General features: G+C 44.6%; 7 protein-coding genes across 7 annotated transcripts; 3 read left to right on the top strand and 4 right to left on the bottom strand.

Moving 5' to 3' along the window:
* Nucleotides 1–1,845: 1,845 nt before the first annotated feature.
* On the bottom strand, nucleotides 1,846–5,599 carry JR316_0000114 (Exonuclease 3'-5' domain-containing protein 2; the record flags this gene model as incomplete). Its single annotated transcript, XM_047885929.1, has 7 exons — nucleotides 1,846–2,483; nucleotides 2,895–3,506; nucleotides 3,566–3,794; nucleotides 3,848–4,591; nucleotides 4,645–4,938; nucleotides 4,999–5,205; nucleotides 5,267–5,599. 7 exons carry the CDS (start codon nucleotides 5,597–5,599, stop codon nucleotides 1,846–1,848), a joined length of 3,057 nt encoding a protein of 1,018 aa, XP_047753675.1.
* A 430-nt stretch (nucleotides 5,600–6,029) lies between these two features.
* Nucleotides 6,030–6,881, bottom strand: JR316_0000113 (uncharacterized protein; the record flags this gene model as incomplete). Its single annotated transcript, XM_047885928.1, has 5 exons — nucleotides 6,030–6,064; nucleotides 6,190–6,324; nucleotides 6,376–6,531; nucleotides 6,600–6,722; nucleotides 6,779–6,881. The coding sequence occupies 5 exons, from the start codon at nucleotides 6,879–6,881 to the stop codon at nucleotides 6,030–6,032; spliced, it is 552 nt and encodes a 183-aa protein (XP_047753674.1).
* Nucleotides 6,882–8,020: 1,139 nt separating this feature from the next.
* Nucleotides 8,021–10,890, bottom strand: JR316_0000112 (uncharacterized protein; the record flags this gene model as incomplete). The annotated part of the gene is made up of 11 exons (XM_047885927.1): nucleotides 8,021–8,291; nucleotides 8,352–8,491; nucleotides 8,548–8,627; nucleotides 8,686–8,868; nucleotides 8,928–9,386; nucleotides 9,440–9,953; nucleotides 10,012–10,113; nucleotides 10,165–10,370; nucleotides 10,422–10,695; nucleotides 10,761–10,801; nucleotides 10,851–10,890. The coding sequence occupies 11 exons, from the start codon at nucleotides 10,888–10,890 to the stop codon at nucleotides 8,021–8,023; spliced, it is 2,310 nt and encodes a 769-aa protein (XP_047753673.1).
* A 1,857-nt stretch (nucleotides 10,891–12,747) lies between these two features.
* JR316_0000111 (Cytochrome c oxidase subunit 6) lies at nucleotides 12,748–13,216 on the bottom strand (the record flags this gene model as incomplete). Its single annotated transcript, XM_047885926.1, has 2 exons — nucleotides 12,748–12,782; nucleotides 12,835–13,216. The coding sequence occupies 2 exons, from the start codon at nucleotides 13,214–13,216 to the stop codon at nucleotides 12,748–12,750; spliced, it is 417 nt and encodes a 138-aa protein (XP_047753672.1).
* Nucleotides 13,217–16,018: 2,802 nt separating this feature from the next.
* On the top strand, nucleotides 16,019–16,675 carry JR316_0000110 (uncharacterized protein; the record flags this gene model as incomplete). The annotated part of the gene is made up of 1 exon (XM_047885925.1): nucleotides 16,019–16,675. One exon carries the CDS (start codon nucleotides 16,019–16,021, stop codon nucleotides 16,673–16,675), a length of 657 nt encoding a protein of 218 aa, XP_047753671.1.
* Nucleotides 16,676–19,267: 2,592 nt separating this feature from the next.
* Nucleotides 19,268–20,022, top strand: JR316_0000109 (uncharacterized protein; the record flags this gene model as incomplete). The annotated part of the gene is made up of 4 exons (XM_047885924.1): nucleotides 19,268–19,396; nucleotides 19,449–19,618; nucleotides 19,673–19,786; nucleotides 19,857–20,022. The coding sequence occupies 4 exons, from the start codon at nucleotides 19,268–19,270 to the stop codon at nucleotides 20,020–20,022; spliced, it is 579 nt and encodes a 192-aa protein (XP_047753670.1).
* Nucleotides 20,023–20,366: 344 nt separating this feature from the next.
* JR316_0000108 (Cytosol aminopeptidase) lies at nucleotides 20,367–22,492 on the top strand (the record flags this gene model as incomplete). Its single annotated transcript, XM_047885923.1, has 14 exons — nucleotides 20,367–20,688; nucleotides 20,743–20,918; nucleotides 20,972–21,007; nucleotides 21,065–21,134; nucleotides 21,187–21,209; nucleotides 21,259–21,314; nucleotides 21,365–21,464; nucleotides 21,518–21,600; nucleotides 21,655–21,726; nucleotides 21,778–21,915; nucleotides 21,972–22,017; nucleotides 22,070–22,195; nucleotides 22,248–22,383; nucleotides 22,440–22,492. The coding sequence occupies 14 exons, from the start codon at nucleotides 20,367–20,369 to the stop codon at nucleotides 22,490–22,492; spliced, it is 1,437 nt and encodes a 478-aa protein (XP_047753669.1).
* Between the last annotated feature and the right edge of the window lie 96 nt (nucleotides 22,493–22,588).

Raw genomic sequence — 22,588 nt, 5'->3', positions numbered from 1 at the left:
AAGCGCTCGATTTACCACACATTTTAAATGATTCTTTCTCTATGGCGGCATTCTGCTTTTGTGCTGGCATTACCGCCCAGCTGTAAGGGCGAAGAAAGCTCATACAAAGCAAGTAGAAAGTAATTGGCTCGCAGGCTCTCATCCTGCGAAGCAACGGCTCACAGGACAGGGACACATATTCAAGCCTCTTGAACAATACTTTATTAAACTACCAAGTATATTAAACATGCTACCTAAAATCGGGAGTAACCAGTATGGAAAATTATACTTTCGTTCAAGGTCAGTGGGCAAAGTCTATGTAGGATATTATCTAGCCACTTGACGTCTAGGATGAACACTTGATGCCAATGAAAGGGCATCAAATGCCAGGTCATCAGTCAAAGCTGCGCCAGAGTTTTCCTTAAAGCCTGGGCCCTGAAGATGAAAATCTGTACACCAATGATCACCCGTCATTGATCGACGTGTACTTCTAGCAACAATTTTCTTTGTTGTGGGCGCAAGGTGCCTTCGTGATCCGCCAATTACACGTTCGCACATACTGTTCGAATGACTAGACAAGTAAGTGACTAGACGAAATTTACCATGCGTGTTTGGCTAAGCACACCCTGATCAGGGTTCTAGGCTTTCAGTCAATGAATATTACATGCTCATTCTTTTCTATAACTCAAACGTTCCTCAGTAGTATTGTTGGCATACGAATTGTAGGAGGAATAGTTCAAGGGAAGCACGGTGTTAATTAGGGACCTTCTGAATTGAAATACGACCGGACTAGTCGGTCGTATTTCGATGCCACCGATTTGATGATTCAAAGTCCGACTGTGCTTGGCCTTGTCTCGGACTGTCACTTCGATGTCACTCCCAATGACGTAGGCAGCGTAGATAATCTTTAATCAACGTAGATTGTTGGATAGCACCGGCCTGTACCACAAAAATCATCACCATGCCACTGAAAACCGTTCACGAAATATTTATGAATGACTACCTTCATAATTCTGTAGTACTTGTTCCTTTCCAGTTCCGTGAGAAAGTGCCATAACAAAAAATTGTCATTCTCGCGCCATGATATGTCGGGTCAGTGCTTCATGGAGAGCAAAATCTTAATATTCTACTATGTACAGGCATGAAATGAAAGCCTCCATAGGAATGGCAATGGGAAGGGGATTGAAGATGGTGGAAGCCAGTCAAAACCGTCGTTATTGACAAGAGGGCCGCAATTTCGTCACATCAGTCACAAAGCGGACCTTGAACTTTGACTTACTAAGCCTAATTGGACAGGGCCAAATACGGTTTTCCGTCGATGGGGGTGGGTATTGAATGCGAAAAATGAAGAAAAAAAGAGGAAAATGGAGAGGGATTACCAATGTTTCACTGGCATCACGTGTATCCAAAAGCGTGAGACATTGAACTCTGAATTTGCAAAGGACTTGACGTTCGGTAGAATACTTGTAGTTTAAAAGTCATGAACACGGCCGACTGTATATTTCTAATTGTTAATAAAGCATTAAAAATGATATTACTACCCTTCCCATGTGCAGAATCGACCGCCATCCACGCCTCGACAATCTGTTGTGCGCTTGCATTTTTTACACGGAACCTTGCACTCAACGGTACAGTTGAGTACATTACTGTTCCCTGCACACGTAGTTTTGAGGCATCGACGACATTTACGAATGGAACGTTTACGTTCGCTTTCAGGGACAGTGCGTCGGCGCTTTGCTGGACGCTCATTTGTAATATTCAAGTCTTCATTTTGACTTTCCAGTGACGGTGTTACAGACACTGTACTACACGGGATGCAATGAGATTAAATTGAGAAATTGAGATAGAGAACCACAGTGTGAATACTCACCGCACTAAGCCACGAGGCCTTGGACCAGAAAGAGATAGTAAGTGGGGATCAATCACAGAGTTATCAATATTCTGTGTAGGGCCAGGAGTGGGTAATGCGGGACGGGATATTGAAAGACCAACAGAGAGCGAAGATGGAACATTGCCTGATTGCGATGACTCCGGTATTTCAATCACTCCGTGTCGAGGCTGTGTTGAGACGGATGTTCCAGACAGGTATACTGGAAAGGTTTGCTTCTCTGCAGCAAATACATTTGCTGTCTGTTGAAGAACCTCGAGCTTGTCTTGAATGAGTTCTTGTGATGCCCAAATATTGGTTGTTTTTTCCCATGTTTTGGAGTAGGCTGCTAGTACCTCAGTAGTAATGTATACTCGATCCTTTCCGTTTGCTGTTCGGTTCCACTCCTGCGCAAATGCTTCAAAATTGATCCGACTTTGGCCGGCATCATTGGCCAGAGCAGCAAAATCGCGAATTTTTGAAAAGAAATACTTCCGGGCCTCCAGTGTCGTTGGTGGCAATACTGGAAGAGCCAGGCCTTGTCGCTTACGAAGCCAACTGTCACTGGAGCTGAGACGATACTCGACTTCAGCCTGAGTGCTATATGACTCCATTCCCAGTCGAATACGAAGTGAATCTAAACAGCATGAGTATGAGCAATAGAAAGTTAGTAAATTAAAATTTACCCGGAAACTTGCAGATCCCAAACTCCTCGTTAGTTCTTTCATAAAGATCCCCATTGATCCACTCGGTATATGAGGCCGATCCATCGATAGTATCAGATAGATAATTTAGAAGAAAGGAAGTTCGGTTTATCAATGCAATATCGTGGTGATAATCCCAGTCTACGCCAAAGACATGTTTTGCAAATGCCTGGAAACAAGTACATTATTAGTCCTTGTCAATGAAGAATGTTAACAACTGACCTGTAGATTGTACCATGTTCTATGATCAGTCAGGCAGTTAACGGTGAGTCTTGGACCCGCTTTATAACAAAAAATCCAAAAAAATCAGTCCTATAAAAATATCTAAGCAATTAAAAGCTCACCATGAAGAGCGCCAAACTTTCGGTAAATGTCACCATGTGGGCCGCCTTCAACATTGTTTGTTCCACGTAAGCATTTATACTTTTGAAGGCCATATTTGTCAATTCCTGCTCGCTCGTATAGGACAACTCCTTCAATGTCAGAGAGGTAGCCTTCGCGTGCAAGCTCAATTACAGCGTTGGCCTTCTGATGTGCATCTGCATTGAATAATGGCAATCCTGTCTTGACATCCAAGGCGTTTCCGAATGTCTCAAAGACCAGTTTTAGAGCGGGAACAAGGACACTTGGAGAGGGGACATATCGTGGGGTGCGTTCGGCAATAAATCGAGGATTTCTGAGTAGCATTTGCTCAAACGTAAGGTTAAAGTGTTTCCGGCAGGCTTCATCGACTACCATTTGGATTGTGGGGTCCCAGCGCATCAAATGATCACGCATGGCACGGAGAAAAGATGGACGTGCGCCATGATTTACTGACATGGGAATCATATGAAATGCGTGGAAAATATCCTTCTTCACGCGTGTATACTCGGATTTTGCGTCGGGTGGTGAATTAATCAACTTTTGAAGAGTATCCACAATAGAGGGCTGGGTGGTAGGCCGCACTATTTGAGTATCTAATGATATTTAATGAATATGAGACTAAATCAATCATTGCAAGCTTTATTTAACAAACCTTCGGAATTTTCAACCTTTGAGTATGCCTCGAGCATGTCCAAAGCAACCAGATCCAATGTGTCTTGAGATGACACCTCAGTTTCATCGATTAAATCATCGACCACAGAGGCAGTATCATCCAACAAGCTATCCTCCTTGGTACTAGACCCGGTAAGCCGCTGATTGTCCTTTAAAACTGTGCGCTGATTGGATGCCACGTCATTAGGTTGCAATGTATTGTCAATTAACTGAAATTTTGAGGGTTAATATGGATTCACATTCATTGTAACAGTTTACTTACCTTAGACGGTGATGCTCGAAAATCAAATTCGATTAACAAGAGCGGTGCAACAATTTTAAACGTGGATGTTTTTGGATCCAAGGATGACGCCCGTATTTGCTCTAATGTAAGAGCTCCCGATTTTGTCTTTCCCTTTCGGTTCTGTCCCAGTGATGGCAAATGAAGCATAACAGCGGCCGAGGGTGATAGTACAGTGCTTATATCAAGGACAAGGCGGTTGCGATTTGGTGTTTTAACCCGAATGTTTCCGAGTGATGTTGGTTGATTGGGAGATATGACACCATATGCAATTGGGTCGCTACCTTCCTGAGAAAGAAGAGCAATAGGTGTTCCGGCCGGTGAGTCAAACCGTGGACGGGAAATAGGCGCGCATTCCATTGCCTTTTCAAAAAGTATGCGCGATGCAAAGACGTCACGTGCAGCGTAATGAAGAAGGTCGGCGCTTAGTGATTTGAGTTCCCAGTCCTCACATCGTCTGAGCCGTTGCTCTTTGGGAAGGTACTGCTTGAGAATACCCTCACATAGAGCTTCAAGCGATCCAGATGCCTTTCGCGCAATTAATCCACGCTCAATGCAGTATTCTTTCAAGTCAATGACGTTGAAAGTCAGCTGCGAGCTTAGAATTGGAAACTGTTTTTTCAATCGAGTGATGTCGCCCTTGATCCCGGATCCAACTTTAAAGACTTGGTTTGATATTAAAAGCCGGAGGAGTGATGGTGGTAGTCTGTCACCAAATTTATGAACCTTGATAATAGTTGGTCACGGTACTGTTTAAATATAGTTGGATTATCACGTACGGGTATGATATAGATAATATTTGGAAGGTTGTGAGGGGCAATTTGAATGATTGACACTCCAATTTTGCGTGACAAGTTCCATTCAGCATCAAGGCTAACACACAGATATTGGTCAGAATCAGAATCAAGCGACGACATGAGAGCAGAAAGTGTAGATTCTGTCACATCCCACGATGCCAGCCAGGACACTTTGATGTCATTAGGTAAGTTGAGCGCTGTCAAGCCATGAGCAGCCGCTGTTGGTGTTAAATCTTCAAAGAGTTCCGGGAAAGCACTGGATAGAAGCGGTTTGTCCTTAGAATAGGCTAATTTTAAGACCTTCTTACTGATAGAAATATTCATATATGAGCTTACCTTGACTGGATCATCAGAGTACATGACACTTGGTCTATCGTGTCCATAGCGATGTATTGAATTAGCTATTTGCTGCAGGGGACCTGCACGTTCTTCATGAGACTTGGTGAGCGTCAATGCCTGTCCTCGTATGTATTTCGAGTCCATGCATGTAAATAGTGCGGTAAAAACCGGTACACCATCAACTTTTGCAATATGTTTATTGACCTAAAACAAGGGAGATTAGATAGAATAAATGTAATATATCTAACATATTTGACAACGCTACCTTGTGTGAGTCATCAATTGCAATTTGGTCGGGAGCAAGACACGCAGTGTGCTGGTTAGCATCTCCCTCATCCCATTCAATAGCTTTATTCATCATGCTTGCAAGGTATCGCTCGCTTGGAACAAATCCAGCATATTTGTCGAGGTCCGTAAAGTTCCCAAATGAATCAGCCTTTGGAGGAACAAATGCATGCAATGTTTCCTGTCCTGTTGATGCCGCATGCTGCTGTCCACGAACCATCTCAAAAACTGCCTCGAGATATTGGTTTTGAATTTGGTTGAATTTGAAAGTGTGATTTTCAAGCAACATTGACCGATAGCCACTCGGACCCATTTTATGTTGGTTACAAACTCGGAGTTGACGTAAAAGGCGCGTGGAGACACCGCTCCGGCGAGAAAGCACCGCTGGAAAGGCCAATCGCAGGTATGCAGGCAAAGAATTGATTATGGCTGTGTTCCAACCTCGAAATGCCGACTTGCACCCGTCACGGCAGTAATATTTCCATGTTACAATATAAAAATTGTCTTCAATGTCAATAATTCGACGGGGACGTGAGGCTCCATTCTTCTCTAGAGGACTTCCACAGTTTGGGCAGCACATAGATCTCACAAAGTCGTGAGGAATCCAGACATAGATCCGTGGGCGCCAGAGCGTGGGAAGATTGAATCGATACTTAGAAAGTAAAATGCAAGGCTCGGGAGGATTTATCCAGAATGACAGCGGCGCATATGCTCGAGTGTTATCGGAAAACATGGCAGGCATTCTACGCTTTCTGCCGTGCTTTGCGTAGATTAGTGGCTGCACCGTAGTCACAAAAAAGTCATATAGCCATTCCGGCATATGCTGCGGTCTTTTAAACCAGCCTATTAAATCCAACATTGAGATATAAAGCCCATACAGTGTCACAGACATACGGAACTTACCTGATTGCTTCTCTTTCGCATTTGGCTTAGAAGGCTCTTGTTTTTGTTTCCCGGGCTCGTCTTCACAATCACTAATGTCTGCATCATCATCCGTTTCGCTATCCTCGTATGTAGCATATGGGGTAAAAAATGGCTCTAAAATGAGTACTGTTAGTACAATGCTCTTACAAAAATATCCACACGTACGGCGCTGTGAGCGCAAAGCAACTTCACGAAGCTGTGCAAGGGTTATTTGAGACGGAGTTTGATCCTCCTTCTCACTCCTAACGGATATATGAGCGGCATCTGTTACTGTTGACTGCTGATCTTCGGCTATTGGTGAGAGGGATTCGGGTGCTGATTCTATGGGTATAGATAAACAGTAAATATAACGAGTGTAAAGGAATGTTGCAAAGTAGTTAATTGCTTACTATTGCCCTGCTTTGCCTTTTTGTCCCATTTTTGCAACTCTTCACGTTCAAGTTCATCAAGAGCAAATAGATCTTCAATTGTTAATTCCAACTCCAAGCCAAACTCGTCATCTGCTTCACTATCTATAGGTGCATCGTTTACACGGTGTTGGTTAGTACAACACGTCATTGACACGTACGTGATTTAATTAACGTACCCGTAACATCACGGTCACGAACAAACTCAGACGTGTCATGAAAAGTTTCCGCTGGCGGTGGTTGTACGGGGGCAATGGTTGACATATTGCTATGGGAGCGTGCAGTTTTAATGGAACTGGATTCCTGATCTTCTCCGGATAGAACTGAAATGTTTGTCGACATTCAAGTTGCTGCAAGTTTAATAGTACATAAACAAATGGATAAATAAACTTGTTCTACGCTCCAGGCTGATTGAAAGGACATACCTGTACTTCTGGCTCAATGCTACACAGAGCAAATGTTGGATATTGAATGTAGTGCAAGAGTTATCAAGTTTTGTCGTTTGTTCGTCGCAACCAGTTACGATTTTGGTACCATAACAGAGTTGGGAATTTAGAATGCATTAGCTAATGGACTGAAAATGGTGTGCTGGCAGATAACAATAGGGGAGTGGCAGATAACATTGGCTGTGGCAGATAACATATTCATGTTTCTGAGCTCACTCACTCACTCATTTATAAATCTGAAGTGATATTAGTCTTTTATTGCCTATAAACAACGTCAATGTCAACTTTCACAGTCTAAAACCGTGGAGTTGTCGAGTAAAGAGCGAAACTATGTCCTCTCGGAATCTTCCGGGCAGATAACTGGCAGATAACATACCCACCCCCATGATCGGTAAACCCCAAATACGACCGACTAGTCGGGTTGTATTTCAATTCTGAAGGTCCACAAGCTCCCGAAGTCGCTTAAAGACGACAGCACCGTAATTTTTACAGCTGCACATGCGTCCGTGGTTTCATCTAGTGCAATCTCTGGCTTCTACCAAGTGAGGAAACTGTGCGGGAAAGGCTTCACTCATATGCCACTGTCGTTTTGGACAGAGTAGATGATTCGTGTATGTATGAAGATTGATTGATTTGGTCTGGTAGGACCTCGTAAATGAAAATCTAGAAAGCCGCATATACGACAGGCTACTAGATAGGTGCAATCTTCACTCGAGAGACCAGTGTACCTTGTCACGACACATTCCTCCTTCCTTCCTTTCACAGAGTTACCATTTAGTACTACTTAATCGTGCTCGATCTGTCACTTTCGACGCATCTTCAAACGGGTATTATATCAAAGGTAGGTTTATTTATAAATGGCCCTAAAACGATCAATACAAGATTTTTTTTGTTAGTTGTGATGAAAGGGAACGAAGTAAAATACAAAGAACGAGTTTTAGAGATTTGCGTATATTATCAGAATTTCACGTTCCAGTGGTCCGAACCAATAGCATAGACGGGAACAGGTGAGACGGATTTCAACTTAGTCACCTTGTCCACCTTCGCATGAGGCCAAGGGTTGCGTCCGACCTTCTTGAAGCGGTGACCGAGATATCCTATGTGCTTCTTGTTGCCGTCGCCTTTGTCCTCGACTCCTGGATGATGTATACCGACCGTAAATGGCCAATCAGCTGCTTCTTGGCGGTGGGTCCTAGCGGTGGTAGTTTTCATCAATTTACCGTTTGCGCTAGTACGTTGAGATAGTGTAAGTTTCACGAGATATGCAAGTAGTCATGAAGAAGCCTACCTTGTGGTTCGTTGTGTTGTATACAAAAGGAAAGAGAATTTCATATTATTTCCGGGAGTTTTGCCATTGGAAAACCATTGAAGGACGACTGAGAATGAGTATCCGGTAGCGGGAAGCCCAGTAAAGTGGCATCCTTCAACCTAGAATTGTCCCTTTAGTCCGCCAATATAAATCCAAAGCTAGAATGCACGCAGACCATGTTTGGGGCCGTAATTGTTGTTTGAGCAAATCCGATGTTGACACCTGGAATTGAAGGGCCATTTCCAGTCAACGACCCTGCAGAGGTCAATTTGTAAATGCTTCATTATAAGTCTCGAATAGGATGTATACGCACAAGCGGAACCGACAGGGGCGTTGTCGGCATCGACTTCCAATGTCCACTGAGTAGATGACGAATATAGTCCAGCTGGAATTGTGACATTGGTAGAACATATAACTTGGGCACCACCAGTCTTGTAACCAACATTTCTCCAACAGACGGTAGGGGTGCTACCTATCCATGTGTTGAATCCAGCGCCTAATGAAGCAAAGGTCAATTGGCTTGAATCGATTTATCAGACACAGATATTTAAATACCTGAGCTAAATGAGCCTGTGTCTTCGTGTGGCCAATCCGGGTCGGGGTTCTCGGTAGTCGGACTGCGAGTCTCGGCAATTAGACAGTAGTGATCACTTCCTGATGGTGGACGCTGAGGGTTTAAGAGGTCGAACGCCGTGTCCACCACATTGAAACTATTGTAAGAAGTAGATGTGATGTTTCGAATGGCAACAAACGGATTACTGTGGTCATCAGCGTCAGTGACCGAGAATTGCGAATACATAGGCGGGTAAAGGAGTAAAGCGCTTGGGACACAGAAGAGTCGCATTTGAACGGGATAGTCACTACCCAATGTGCAATTTCCACGAACGTATATGTAGTTCGGCGCGCCTTGTTGAATAACCACACGATTCGCATCGGTCCAATCCGTATTCGCATTTGACCCGCCTAGAATTTGCTGAGAGTCGGACCTGGGTGTTATACCTACAGGTTGAATATCTGCGGAGCAGCGGATCAGAAATATACTTCCAGAAGATTAAGTACACCCATACCAGGTGAATGACACAGGCTGGCCGTCCTCGGAAAGAGGTTATGATCGCCTATAGCATCACGGAACCACCATCCATTTGCAGCACCGGTTACGTTAGTACTCTGAGAAGTAATGGTACCCGCTTGGGCATGAGGAACCTCGCTCCTTTCCCCCATGTTTACCGTCTCAACCAGCTTCTTTAGTTGATTTGCCGCAGGACTTGCATGTTTCAAGTTCGTGGCAGCGTCGTCGTGGAAAATGATATTCAGAGCACCAAGTAAGACGACTTTGCTGATTGGGGTGGCTCCAGAATTTACTGTCTGAGGTGGAATAATACTAGCTTGGAGTGATACCCAGGCGAAGGTTTCGATGATGCCTTTAGGGTCAGGAAAGATACAAAGAGTAATAATGTCGTCAAATCCCGGCGCCAACTTAACCCGGACACCAATGTCGTCTGCAAGACGAGTCTTTTGAAGGCTGATCAGACCAGTCGAGGAAGAGAGAGATACAAAGGTTCCCTCCGGCATTATCGAGGTCTACAAAGTGACATTTACGTTAATGTTTCGTCTTAACCATATGATATGAAGCAAATACCTCAATGGTAATTCTGAAGTTGAGTGGGTCTGAACCATTGTCAACAACACGGAGACGCGTAGAAACACTGATGACAGGAGCATTTGGATCTGCGACGACGACCTATCATTTAGATTAGTTGTCATTCTCCTAACAAAAAGCATGTCATCATACGTTATAATAAACTGTCGAAGTGTCGGTGTTGAAGAAGTTGACGAGTTCTCTCCAATTTTTAGCGTCAGGAGGAGGAGGAGGCAATGTGTCTCTCAGACGAGTGTTTCGTTTGGTTTCAGGGAGTGGGGTTTGTGTAGCAATCAACGCAAAGTTGAAACCACACAGGTTGGACGGTGAAAATTGGAAAGGCGTGCTTAACGTAACAACTAGCAACAGCGGTTAGTAATGCTATACTTTCCAACAATTTGAACCATTACCTTTGTTGGGAATAGAAGAATCAATAACCAAGGGTCCTGGACCAGTCGGTGTCACCTTGTTCCACGCTTGAGGCCATAAAATGAGTTCGCTCGGTACGGCACGGAGAACGATAGCAGTTTTAGATCCCGGCACCACATTCGATGTCGTTTTTCCTCGAACGTAAATATTGTTTCTTTCGCTTGGTTGAACAGGAAGACCGATAAACTGGTCGTATTCGTCGATCAAAAGGGCCGGATCGACGGTGTTACCAAACTGAGGAATGATATCTGGAGTCTGCAGGGATATATAATTGCCACCAATTGAAATTTGCAGTATACGTTGTGAAGGTTGATACTCACAAAGGCCGTCGCCTTAGTGGACGTATAATCGGTCGTTAAAACTGAATAGCGATCAGCGAATAAACGTTCTTTGATCCTTAATCAACTTACAGTTGCGAAAGATCAAACTGTGGGCCTGTTTATGCAGCATCCTTGAAGAGAGAGGTTTAAAGCTTGCGACACGACTTTATAGTTGGAGCTATTTGAGAATTAAAAAACCGAACGTCGTTTGAAAAAAAGATGACCTTATATATTGCTGGGTCAGCCAAATCCATCCAGGTAGACAAAAATCGAACAGAATCGTCTCACCTCTACCGGGCCAAACACAATATTAATCCAGAGGCATCAAGGCATGGCTAGATCAAAGGTTTAGGGACTGTTCCATACCTCGACAAAATTTTAGAAAGGCAGAGACTTCGCCAAATATTACACCCAACGGCCAAGTATAAACGGAACCGTGCGCTGAATTGAAAGGGCAACAGAACAAAAAGAAAACTTGCAGATTCAGCTTCTGCATGTTTGTCTATGGCTCAAGGGCTGGATCGAATCATTAGAGACTGTTTATCACCTCAACGAAGCGTTAGAAACCAGACTCAGCTAGGTATTACATCCGATGGTAGAGTGTAAATGGGACACTGCGTTGAATTGGATGGTAACAAATATAAACAAACCCTACAGATTTGGCTCCTCGAACCTGGAGAATTGAATAAAGTCTGAGAAGTGATTGTAGTTGTAAGCAAGGTCAACAAGGTGAAAAAATCAGATGACCGGTAAAACGGTACTTGTCTTTTGAAGTCTGGACTGCTTATTGCTGAGACGTAATGTCGTTTATGTAGACTGTTTTAGGTCTATGAATTATGGGCTAGAATATACCTGGAACACGCATCTAACAATTATGGCCTGACGTGCTGGGTAGCTCCATTTTTACGACGCCGCACGACCGAGTTTGTCGTCGTAAATCCGAGAACAGACGAGAATCTGCATCCACAGCCAGATAGACACATTCTACGATAGGAATAAGTGAGATGCGGTGAGGTTCTTCTGTCGCTGAAATTGGCGATTCATTCTTCGTGCAGTGTTGTATATGTGGTGGTCGTGACCGTGAGGCATCCGGTAACGAATTCAGAGAGTTCAACGTTCAGGGCACAGATAACAAAACGGTCAAAGCCTTTAGCACCCAAGAACGATGGATGCATCGACGATAAAGATGTGGTCACCAGAGCAACAGAAGAGTCTTATCTGTGTCACAAAGGTGATCAAAGGTGCAGATAGTCGCAAGGAGCAGTCGCGTCGAGGTATCGTGTAGAGGTATCCAGGAGCACCAGTGTCCAGTTGGTCAAGGAATAACAGTTCCGCCAGTGGTCTTGAGCAAAGTTTTAGCCATAAAGCGATTGGTTACAATCTACACATATTAAGAGAATCATAACTTGCCAAAACCTAGAAGTTTTCGGATTATATCCAACAATACAAACTCGTTCGAGATAAACTAGGCGCATATACGAACATACAGAAAGTGATAGACAGACCTTGATGCTGCCGTAGACAACATGGTAATACATTTGACGAACATATTTCCCTGAAAGGCGGGGCACATGGTAGATTCATTGGGCTGTAAACACTTCAGTTGACAACATATGAAATTGCGAAATGCAGAAAAGGAAAATGCCGCGCATCCATATTTGGAGCTGCCGTGGCATATCGGACAACGGGCCTCGACTCTGAACTGGATGAATATACGGGTGCCTCCAAGTACATATATGCGCGTTATAAGTCGCTTGCCGCCACTCGGATGATTAGTTGAGCTAGCTTGCCTCCGAAATGCGAAAAAATTGAGGGAACTTGGATTCGATAAGGGAAAAGAATGTTTGCATGGCACCTCCATGGCCGTATAAAGTAACAGAGTAGGCATAAATGATTATTCTTTCGCTCTATCTATCTGTAAAAAGTCAATATGCGGCGGTAAGGGGTATGTAGATACGAAATACCTAAACGGTGCAGAAAAAATCTTTTATGAAGAGTACAACTCCTCCTTCAACACGAGACCTGCAAAAAGATTAGGTCTAGAAAGGGCATAAACAGTTAAAAGTAGACATACCGAGCTCCTCTCGCAAAGGTTTCAGCTCCTGGACGTAAGCCTCATACTGCGACTTGTTTTCAACCTTCTCCTTAACACCCTCAAAGACGCGAATAGCGGTCGCGTAGTCGTTCACACGTCGGGCAGCGCGGACAGCGGCCTCAACGACGGCGGGAGATGGAACGAGATCGTGGGCGAAGCAGTTGTTGAGTCCACGCTGGACCTCGAAAAGGTCTTCCGCATTTTTGAAAAACTCGACGTAGCGTTCCGAGAACGACTCAAAGGACTCCTGGGCGTGACCACTGGCAGCACGAAGAGCGAAGGCGGTAGGACGCGCACTCCTGGTGGCGAGAGAAGGGCGAGCGGCGGTGCGGAGGACGGTGGAGACGATTTGGGAGCGCATTATCGGGTGGGTGACGATGAGGGAGAGGGGGTTGCAAGCGAAAATGGGTTCGTTCGGGTTGACCGGAAATTCCCGCAATGGCCATCAACAGCGTGATCGCTGGCCAGTCAACGACGTCTAAATTGAAACCTTCTGGGCTCACCTCGACCCACCATGTTCTCCTCCTCAAAATTTGCAAAGGTCGGTCCTGAAAAATAGTTCAATATGCTTGCAATATACCACCCACAAGGTGCTAAGAAAGCTGTCTCATAAATTGACAATTCATGTCATAAATAATGCGGATTCGCACCATTCCCATTAATCGGAGTCGCCACTGGCGAGGAACATCCTCATTTTATCAGTCCACCACATACTACTACTCCTGATTTGCTGTAGGAGCTGCCCAGTTCTTCGCTGTATTACGGACACAAGAGAAAAGGCTCGAATACCACCCACAAATTCCTCTTATATTGATGCTTACATGGCATACATGGCCAAAGGTTTTACAACACAGACGGCATTTTTTTCATCGTCATTCCTTGATAACATGAACAGAACTTTGGAATGGTCCAGGTGGCTTTCAGTCACATCAGGCTTCATACCTTATGTATCTGCTATGTGCATCCCTGATATCGGTATTACTATTAGTATTAGAAATTTGGTCCCTTCTTCTGGGAGTTGATGAAAAGGGATAGGTAGATTTGTGGTTGAAATATAGGGTCGTTGGGAAATAATTCAGGACTGAGTACAGCCTTGTTTTGGCGAGCGCTGGATGATGTGGAGCCATCAGATGGCCTGGGTAAGGGCAAGTTCGGAGTTACATTCGGCCAACATATCGACGTGACATCAAGCAGGCACGCATCAATCCATCAATTATCTTCTGTTCGACGTGACCCGTCGCTGTCGCTGAACAGCATCGTGGATCATGACCTCACAAATTAAACATGCATTGTCCCCAGCAACAAGGCCCACAGCTCATACCCGATAATGAAAATATCGTCGAAAGGTTTAACGCTCTCCAAACCTCTTTACAACTGCTATTTCCTTCATCTGCATGCGGAATAAACACTGCCTCAGTAAGACATCCCATTTACATGCATTGTCAGAGGCGTGTGACCTCAGTCTTTGTTCAAAGATAAGAAAAAAGTTATGTAGATGTATGTCTTCTATGTCGAGCGGAAGGGGAGGACTTTCGGTGCCGCGCCCATGTCAATTCTCAAATGTAGCTTTCAACTGTAAGCTCAGGCGCAGTGCCCAAGCAATTAATCAAGTCACAACCGCGCAGGAACCTTTATTTTCGCAACCGAGCGCTCTCTATTCCAAATACTCTTTTTGGGCTCAATAACAGATGCTGTAGAGGTAGCGCAGCCACATCTAGAGGCTACCTCCATTTTTGTGAAGGATCAGGTTATCCTCGGGAAAACAAAGGACAAGATAAGTGGTTTGTCAACTCCTTCCACGTATATGACTCTTGTACTTACAAACATCCGCATGGACAGACCTTAAATGGAAAGGAATGATCTAATGGAAGTACTAGAAGTTTATCATACTGTATCTTTATCCGACTTCGCCGTACACAATTGATATTCAACCCATAATCAAGGTGTTCTACTAATGTGCTGTGCATTTAGCGGTTTGTATGTTATTTTCAACGAAATAATTTACACCAAAAATATTCTAATCAGCCTATTCATATTACTAAACTATATCTTATACGATATGCTGCATATAAGGATGGCAGATTTATGGTCTCCGCAGAACACCCGAATCGAGATTCGTTGGCTATTTTGGATGAGGTACAATAGCTTGAAGAAATACAAATCCAGTGAAAAGTCCTTGTCAAAGGTAAGTACAATGTATAGCATGTAAAAAACTACCCTATCTCCAGTTCATGGGATAGAACCAACATGTCCACAACTTGTGCAACTTGTGCCGCCTCTTACCAAAATAAGAAGTGGCGCATCAGGCGCCGCGCGCCTACTTGAGGCTGTGCATCCGGCTACGGAGACGGCGCCCAAAGCACGGGCCGAAAGACCAGGGTCAGCAGCCTTTGCCCGTTGCTCACCGCCGAAATGAGCTTGAGCCCTACGCGAACACTGGCGAGTGAACAGTGCCTCACAATGGACTTGGGAAGCTGTATCTTCATGAAGCTGCCAGCTCAGTATGTTGTACAGTGGACAGCGACAGATACCCGACGTGTACCCTCTACCCATACGCCCTTGACGACGACAGCGACTGTCTAAGAACGTGACCTAAAGCAACAGCTTTGATTTTGGGAGTTCCCACGTGGGATGTATGGTACATGTTATACTTCCAGTCCCACCTTGCAACAACAGCAGCTTGATTTTATCTTCAAACGGTTGTGGAGTACCCAAAGGTGTGCGGATGATCGATTGCGGAAAGTTAGGAGACGGATTCGGTGGCGAATGGACCACTGCTGGACACGATCGGCCTCATCGTCGGTACCTGAGTCTCCTGATGCTGTGTGACTCAATATGACACGGCGCGGGAAACTTCACTGGATGCGTCGGGATGCCATAATGAATGGAGTTAATTATAATCGACGCACAGCAAGGCGGTAGCTTCACCATACTTAAATCTGGGTGCCACTCATATTTACTCTTCCTTACTCACAGTACTCATTCCACTTTCAACCTGTCTTTCGACGCGTCTAACACGATACTCTCGACAACATATAACCAATTAACCTTCTGGCCCAGCACTATCTCTAACTCTGACTCAACCGTGCCGCAACAAAGTCAAATTCTACACACAACACCCCACACACAATCATCACCACCTACACTGGCACGTCAAGTCGCAATGCAGACCCCAATCACAAAGCAAGAGATGCAAGAATTAGAGGCGCTAGCTTCACTTACGACAATCTTTGATATGCCAAGTTCAAAGCTGGAGGCCCCTCAATTCGGAGTAGTTTCAGGACCATCAGGCATGGCTCACCATTCTCGGTCCATTTCTGCCGAATCTGGGTCGTCATCACTCACTGGGACAGACTATCCGATGGACTATAATGAATCCCAAGGGTACAACTTTCGTAGAATCAACCCAGAGGGTCACGTTGTTCAGCGACCATCGGCACCTCTAGCGCGTCGGCAGAACACAGTAACACCTTACCGCACTGTGGTTCCTCCACGACACGTCCGACACCGACGTCGCCCTGCCACATCAGATGAAGAAGATGAGTTTGACGAAGAAGAGGAGCTCGAGCCACTCTCCGAGAATGCAACTGCGGCTGAGCGTAAAGAGTACAAGAAAAAATTAAATACGCTTGCTGCACGTCGCAGCCGCAAACGAAAGGCGGAGATTCTCAGACGGCTGGAAGACGACGTCAACCGACTAAACCGAGAGAGGGATATCTGGAGAGAACGGGCAATGATGCTGGTAGGCATGCTCGTCGAAAACCATCTGCCCTGCCCCCAGTTCGATATACACGGTAACATTGTAGGACAGTCCGCATAAGTTCTGCTTCGATGGTCTTCCTCTTCCATTCTTCTACTCTTCTCCACGTATTTACTCTGCATCATTTCACGACACGACCTCTAACGAATACTGTCTCGATGACACCTTACGACTTTCCCCCTGACTGCTCGCTTTCGCATCGCATCGCATTCCATTGACTTCACATTTCCTGAACTTTCCTTTATTGTCTATCGCTGCTTTCTCATGCTTTCTTGGTCCTTGTGAGTTTTCTTACAAAAATTTTTTGTCTGCATCTTATGTTCATCGCTTCTCTTCATTCTACAGGTACCCCCTTCTTACGTTGCGTGTGTGCGACTAAAGAAACTGTACATCCAAACACATGGATTGCGAACCGTATATGGATATCTTGGTTATATAACGATTCATTCTTTCGTATCTGCTTTGACGACCATTTCCTTTTGCACTGAAATCCCCTCCCCGATAACGCAATACTCATATTTAACTCCGACAAATTCTGGATATTTTTGTACGGATGAACTTTTAAGGCATACTCCTCTCGGAATCCATTTTTTTGCATGTAGAATAGATAATATACCCATCGCCATTATCGGTTGCATTTTTCACAGTTGTAGTACTATATTTGTCTCCTTTACCTTTCATCGCCAATGTACATGCATGTTCCATATCCTTATTCTGTCAATAGTTTGCTAAATAGACTTGTTCAATTCACATTCCTTTGAAGGATTCTATGGGTAACGGGCCTTGAGGGATCCATTGACTCACCGTATTCACTAGCAATGCTGTTTATGCGCCTGTGTGCTGCGTGGTAACCTCGTTCAGGAGTTCTGGGCATCGGCGCAGCTTCCCTGGGTCTGTCCCTCTCCTCATATAGTACCTAATGAAACAGGTGCAATTGACTTGCGGTCAATCCATATTGATCTGGACGCAGGTTTTATTACGCAGCAAAAACACGTTGTTAAACGTGTACTACAAGACACCTGATTGATGAAATTTGTGGCTAATCACAGGCGCTCGCTCAAGGACACGAGGTCTTTCGGAATCACACAGTTTGGTCTAAATATAACCTTGAGTGTTCCACCGAAGAAAAGCTTCTAAAGAGGCGTAATGAGTTTGTCATGGGCAATCGGGGTCGTGGATATCAAATCAGAGTGTTCTTATAAAGGTATCTAATCTCTTTGGATAGGTACCCTCAGAGCACCGATGGAGGCAAATCAGCTCGGACAACTCGGCTCACACAGTCTGGGTTAATTACTATGCAATTATATCAGTACATACATTGTAATTGGTATTCAGAGAGAAACTGAAATGTACTTCCATTCTCGCTCTTGATTGGCGCCTCTGTAGTTGTACAGAGCATCTTCAATGTTGCAATAATGATCTCCTATATAGTTTCTTGTCGGCGCTTAATGGCCATCAGGTCCGTTACATTCTGCAAAATCAATTACTCTGAGATGTCTTAGCGATCTGGGTAGAATCTACATTGAAAAGCTTGAGTATCATTACATCACTAATTGATATCTGATAGTTTCGTGATATACACCAATGGTATGGGGTCCAGTTTGTCGTTACAAATGTGCAATCACCACAATGATGTTGACCGTTGGCATTGGAAGAGATAGCCTGGTGATTGAAAAAAGATCTAGATTGTTTAACGTATATTAGAAATAAAATAGGGTCATTTACCTTCAACGCAAATATAAAATCAGATATCCGAATCATCTACTCCTAATACTAGGTTTGCCGCCGCTCCACACCCCTATAGCTCCAATAATGATTACTGGAGAAAATTAAAGCATAAAATATGTTCTGTTATCCATGTGAATCTTCGAATAGATGGGTAGAATCCAAATGTAGAAAACAGGTCCAAGGAACCTCTTGTCCAATTCAAGTTCGACCCCAACGGCTAGTCTAAATTTAGACCACGGAGCGCCCACCCACGGTCGGCAGCAACCTGATGGCGATGCGCCGTTTCAGGCCGTTCATTTATCATTTAGTTGTTTTGGGTCCCACTTTCTGTTTAAGGGTAGCTGCTCTCTATCTCTTTCTTTATCATTATTAGTCTTGGTCCAATAAAGAACGTGTAAATACATGGATACTATAAGCTTCAATTGAAGGTTAAAGCCACAGCCGTCCCGCCGCACGGAAGAGTGTCACATGTGAATGAAAGCACAGCTTACATCCAGCGCTACCCACCAGACGGTAATGATTGAAGTTCCGTGCGTTTCCACCAATGTTCGTGCTTTAATATGTATGATTTTCCAAACTGTAGTTCTTGCATCGGAAACTCCTGTTTAACTTCGAGATTCATGGTCCTCATTGAATTTCGCAGGGACACAATTGGTTGATTAATTTCCTGTGAGTCAATACTATTCATTATGGGTCAAAACATCTCACCTCGAAGGCACGGTGAGTGTCCTATACTTCGTCTCAGACCTCGTGGTGCTATAATATGACTCCCATCGGTCGGTAGTACCCAGTCACGAACCTATACCAGCGTGAGTCAACTGGGTTTCTTTTAACTTCCTACATTCACACACACACTTACACCTATCGTTCCAGAAGTATAAGTACAGCATCTGAAGCTGACCTTCTCCCTTAGCTTATCCACTGATGTCCTTCACCGTCCCTTCATCCTCATCAACGAAAGTTCCTTCTCTGTCGCCTTCGGGATCTAAGGATGAATCCCGTAAGCGGAAACGAGCACAGTCGGAGGCGCCTGCAGACTCACCAGGAATCGATGTAAGTATCAGAGTTTTTGCATGTCCCAGTCATCCTGAAAGCAGGTTGATAGGAACAAGAGCCAAAGCGTTCTCGCCATAGAAGTGTGCGATCTAAGCGTGCTACCACTATCATCGGCGATACACCTGATGAGATAAGTCCCAGTAAGAAGCTTACCCTCCATAAGTCGAACAAAAGATCAGACTTCCAGCCGTCACTTATGAATCCACTGCGGAGAGTCAAGTAAGTATCTCTCAAAAGCGTGTATACGATTTGCAAGGCTTACCCGTTCTAAAGGAAGACACTGTCTGAAGGAGATGTCTTTGGGGATCCAAGCTCTACGTCAGAAGCTCGGGGCGTAACACCGCTGAACACTGATGCCCCAGGCTCAGGCTTCAAAATACCGAATTGGTAAGGTTTATCAATACAAGTGAAATTTAACGTTCCGGGTCTACATTGAAGCCAACTTTTCGAATCTTAGGCTGCTGGAAATTCGTGATCAGGCTCGGCGAGATCAATCACTCGTTGCTAAGATGAATTCTGCGCTTTATCTGAGTACTAATACCCAAGTACGTATCCCTAATACAATTAGGGAACACCCCTACGAAGAGAGAGCCGCCCAACCTGGTGCCCAAAAAGATTTCTGAACTTGAATTTTTATGTTACAAAACAATGCCGTCGATCGAGTCCCGACTTCAACTATTTTTCATCGAAATGCTAGAAATATTCTTTAAAATTAACCACTCCCAACAATATTTCTTATAGTGGATAACTGTTTTTACAATAATGTGCTAGTCGATGTGTTCAACTTCGCCGTTTGTTTTCCGCCAAGGCTTCGTTTGAGTGTGTGGTGATTAATTACGTAATCTTCAACTGTCTTGTGATCCGGCAGAAAAAGCACGCGTTGCCTTCCTTTTCAATGTTCTCGAGAAGATGTCTGTTATCAACTCGTCTTTCACTTTCATCACCGTCCTTTGGATCTCTTAAAAAGATGTCACACTCCGCGTATATTTTTCCTTTGAATCACGAAAACCCCACAAAGCCTCTGAAGGACATTGATCCCGCTGAGCTATGGGCAATCACTCCTCAAGGCGACAAACCACCCAAAGCTGGCACCGTCCGTACTTTCTACAACACGCCCTCTTCCGCAGTGACGACTGTCACATCCTTGGGTGAAGCTTTTGATTCCAAGCCAGGCAATGTGAAGCGCGAGACCGTCAGAAAGTCCGTTGGAAATGCAGTCAAGGAATTGAAGGCTTTGGATGGTTTGAACAAGGTCACAATTGACGCATCTGCTGACCCCCATGCTGCTGGTACGCATCCCACTTATCTGATCATCTTCTGATAACTGAAAATACAATGAACAGCTGTCGCTGCACATCTGGCTTTGTATAACTTTACTTTGAAGACTTCTCCTCCTTCCCGATTTAATCCAAACCTAAAAGAACCCATCCCTGAGAAACTCTCATTTCAACCCGTGGAGGAATCCAAGGACTGGGAACGTGGTGTTGTTTACGCCCAATCCCAGAACCTTGCTCGTACTGTATGGGCTATGTCACAACTATAGTAAGATGAACGTTACTGATAAGTTTCTAGCTCATGGAATTGCCCGCGAACATGATGACACCAACAGTACGCATCAACATAGCAATATACTTAGATGTAAAACCCACAAACATTTTACGATAGCTCTTCTGCGAACGCGTCAAGAAAGAATTTGAGGGCATCCCTAACGTCGAGATCATTGTTCGCGACGAAGGTGAAGATTTAACCCTATATATTATGGCTGTTTCTAAACGTTGTCGTCTCAGCCTGGGCACTTGAAAAAAACATGGTGCGTTTTCACTACTAAATTTAGGCCATTAGTCTAGAAGCAATTGCAGAACGTCTTCTTATCCGTTACCCACGGTACCTCCGAGCCCGCTAAATTCTTGGAAATGTATGAGCCTTTTACTTTCCTCGTCTACTCTTTCGATGACACATTTCCAGCCACTACAAGGGTGCCGCTGATAAGAATGAACAACCTTTGGCCTTTGTTGGAAAAGGTATCACCTTCGATTCCGGAGGTATCAGTCTGAAGCCCGGCGCTGTAAGTTTACGTCGCTTTTTATCTACCATAGTTTTTGCTCATACATGTTTTAGGGCATGAAATTAATGCGCGGGGATATGGGTGGTGCCGCGACTGTTGTCTCTTCGGCTCTAGCTATCGCTAAACTCCAGCTCCCGTAGGCCGCATACTCTGTTTCAAAACACTGCCACAAAACTGATTCTGTATGCAGCGTCAACCTGGTCGTTACCACTCCTTTGACAGAGAACATGCCTGGGCCCAGCGCTACAAAGCCCGGAGATATGTGCGTTACTCATTTTTGACTGCATGCCCATTACTGATTATTTGACAATAGCATTTACGCTATGAATGGTAAATCGGTGGAAGTTGACAATACAGACGCTGAAGGGCGCCTGGTACTTTCTGATGCCATCTATTACACCGCCACTGAATACAAACCTCACACTTTGATCGACGTCGCTACTCTGACTGGGTGGGTTGATTTTGTTTTGTACCGTTTTGATATCAGATTGATCCGTTGTCTTTTAGAGCTGTGGTGATTGCCCTCGGAGAAGTTTTCTCTGGTGTTTATGCTGTAAGTTCTTAACACCCGATGCCCAATTTAACTGATCTGAAGATGCCAACAGACATCTGACAAATTGTGGAGTGACCTGCACGCAGCGGGAGAATTTGAGCACGACCGATTCTGGCGTATGCCTCTCGATGACGAATACGGTCCTCAGATCCACTCCTCTAACGCTGATCTTCAAAACGTACAGTCGGGCATTGTTTTCCTCGATCTTAACTAACCTTTCACTGCTTTAGACCGGTGGAAGGCCCGCTGGAAGCTGCACCGCTGCATTGTTCTTGAAGCCCTTCGCCGAGGGTATCGAGGCCAAGGATGGCCAAGAGCCTGCCATGAAATGGGCTCATATCGATATCGCTGGAAGCATGGAGGCTCGTCTTTTTTATTGCCTACGTTTTTATCATAAGCTCATACTGTGGACACTTCTTTAGGCTACCAGAGCCACCCCTTACCAGAACATCGGAATGACTGGGCGCCCCGTTAGGTGCGTTTTTTTTTATCTACGTCTCGCCTACTCAATGTTGACATAAATTCGATCTCTACCAACAGGGCTTTGGTTGAATACGTGCACCGACTGACT

Source organism: Psilocybe cubensis, chromosome 1, assembly GCF_017499595.1.
Source record: "Psilocybe cubensis strain MGC-MH-2018 chromosome 1, whole genome shotgun sequence".
Lineage (NCBI taxonomy): Eukaryota > Fungi > Basidiomycota > Agaricomycetes > Agaricales > Agrocybaceae > Psilocybe > Psilocybe cubensis.
Note: the sequence above shows the minus strand (reverse complement) of the source record. Positions and strands in the feature narration are given on the sequence as shown.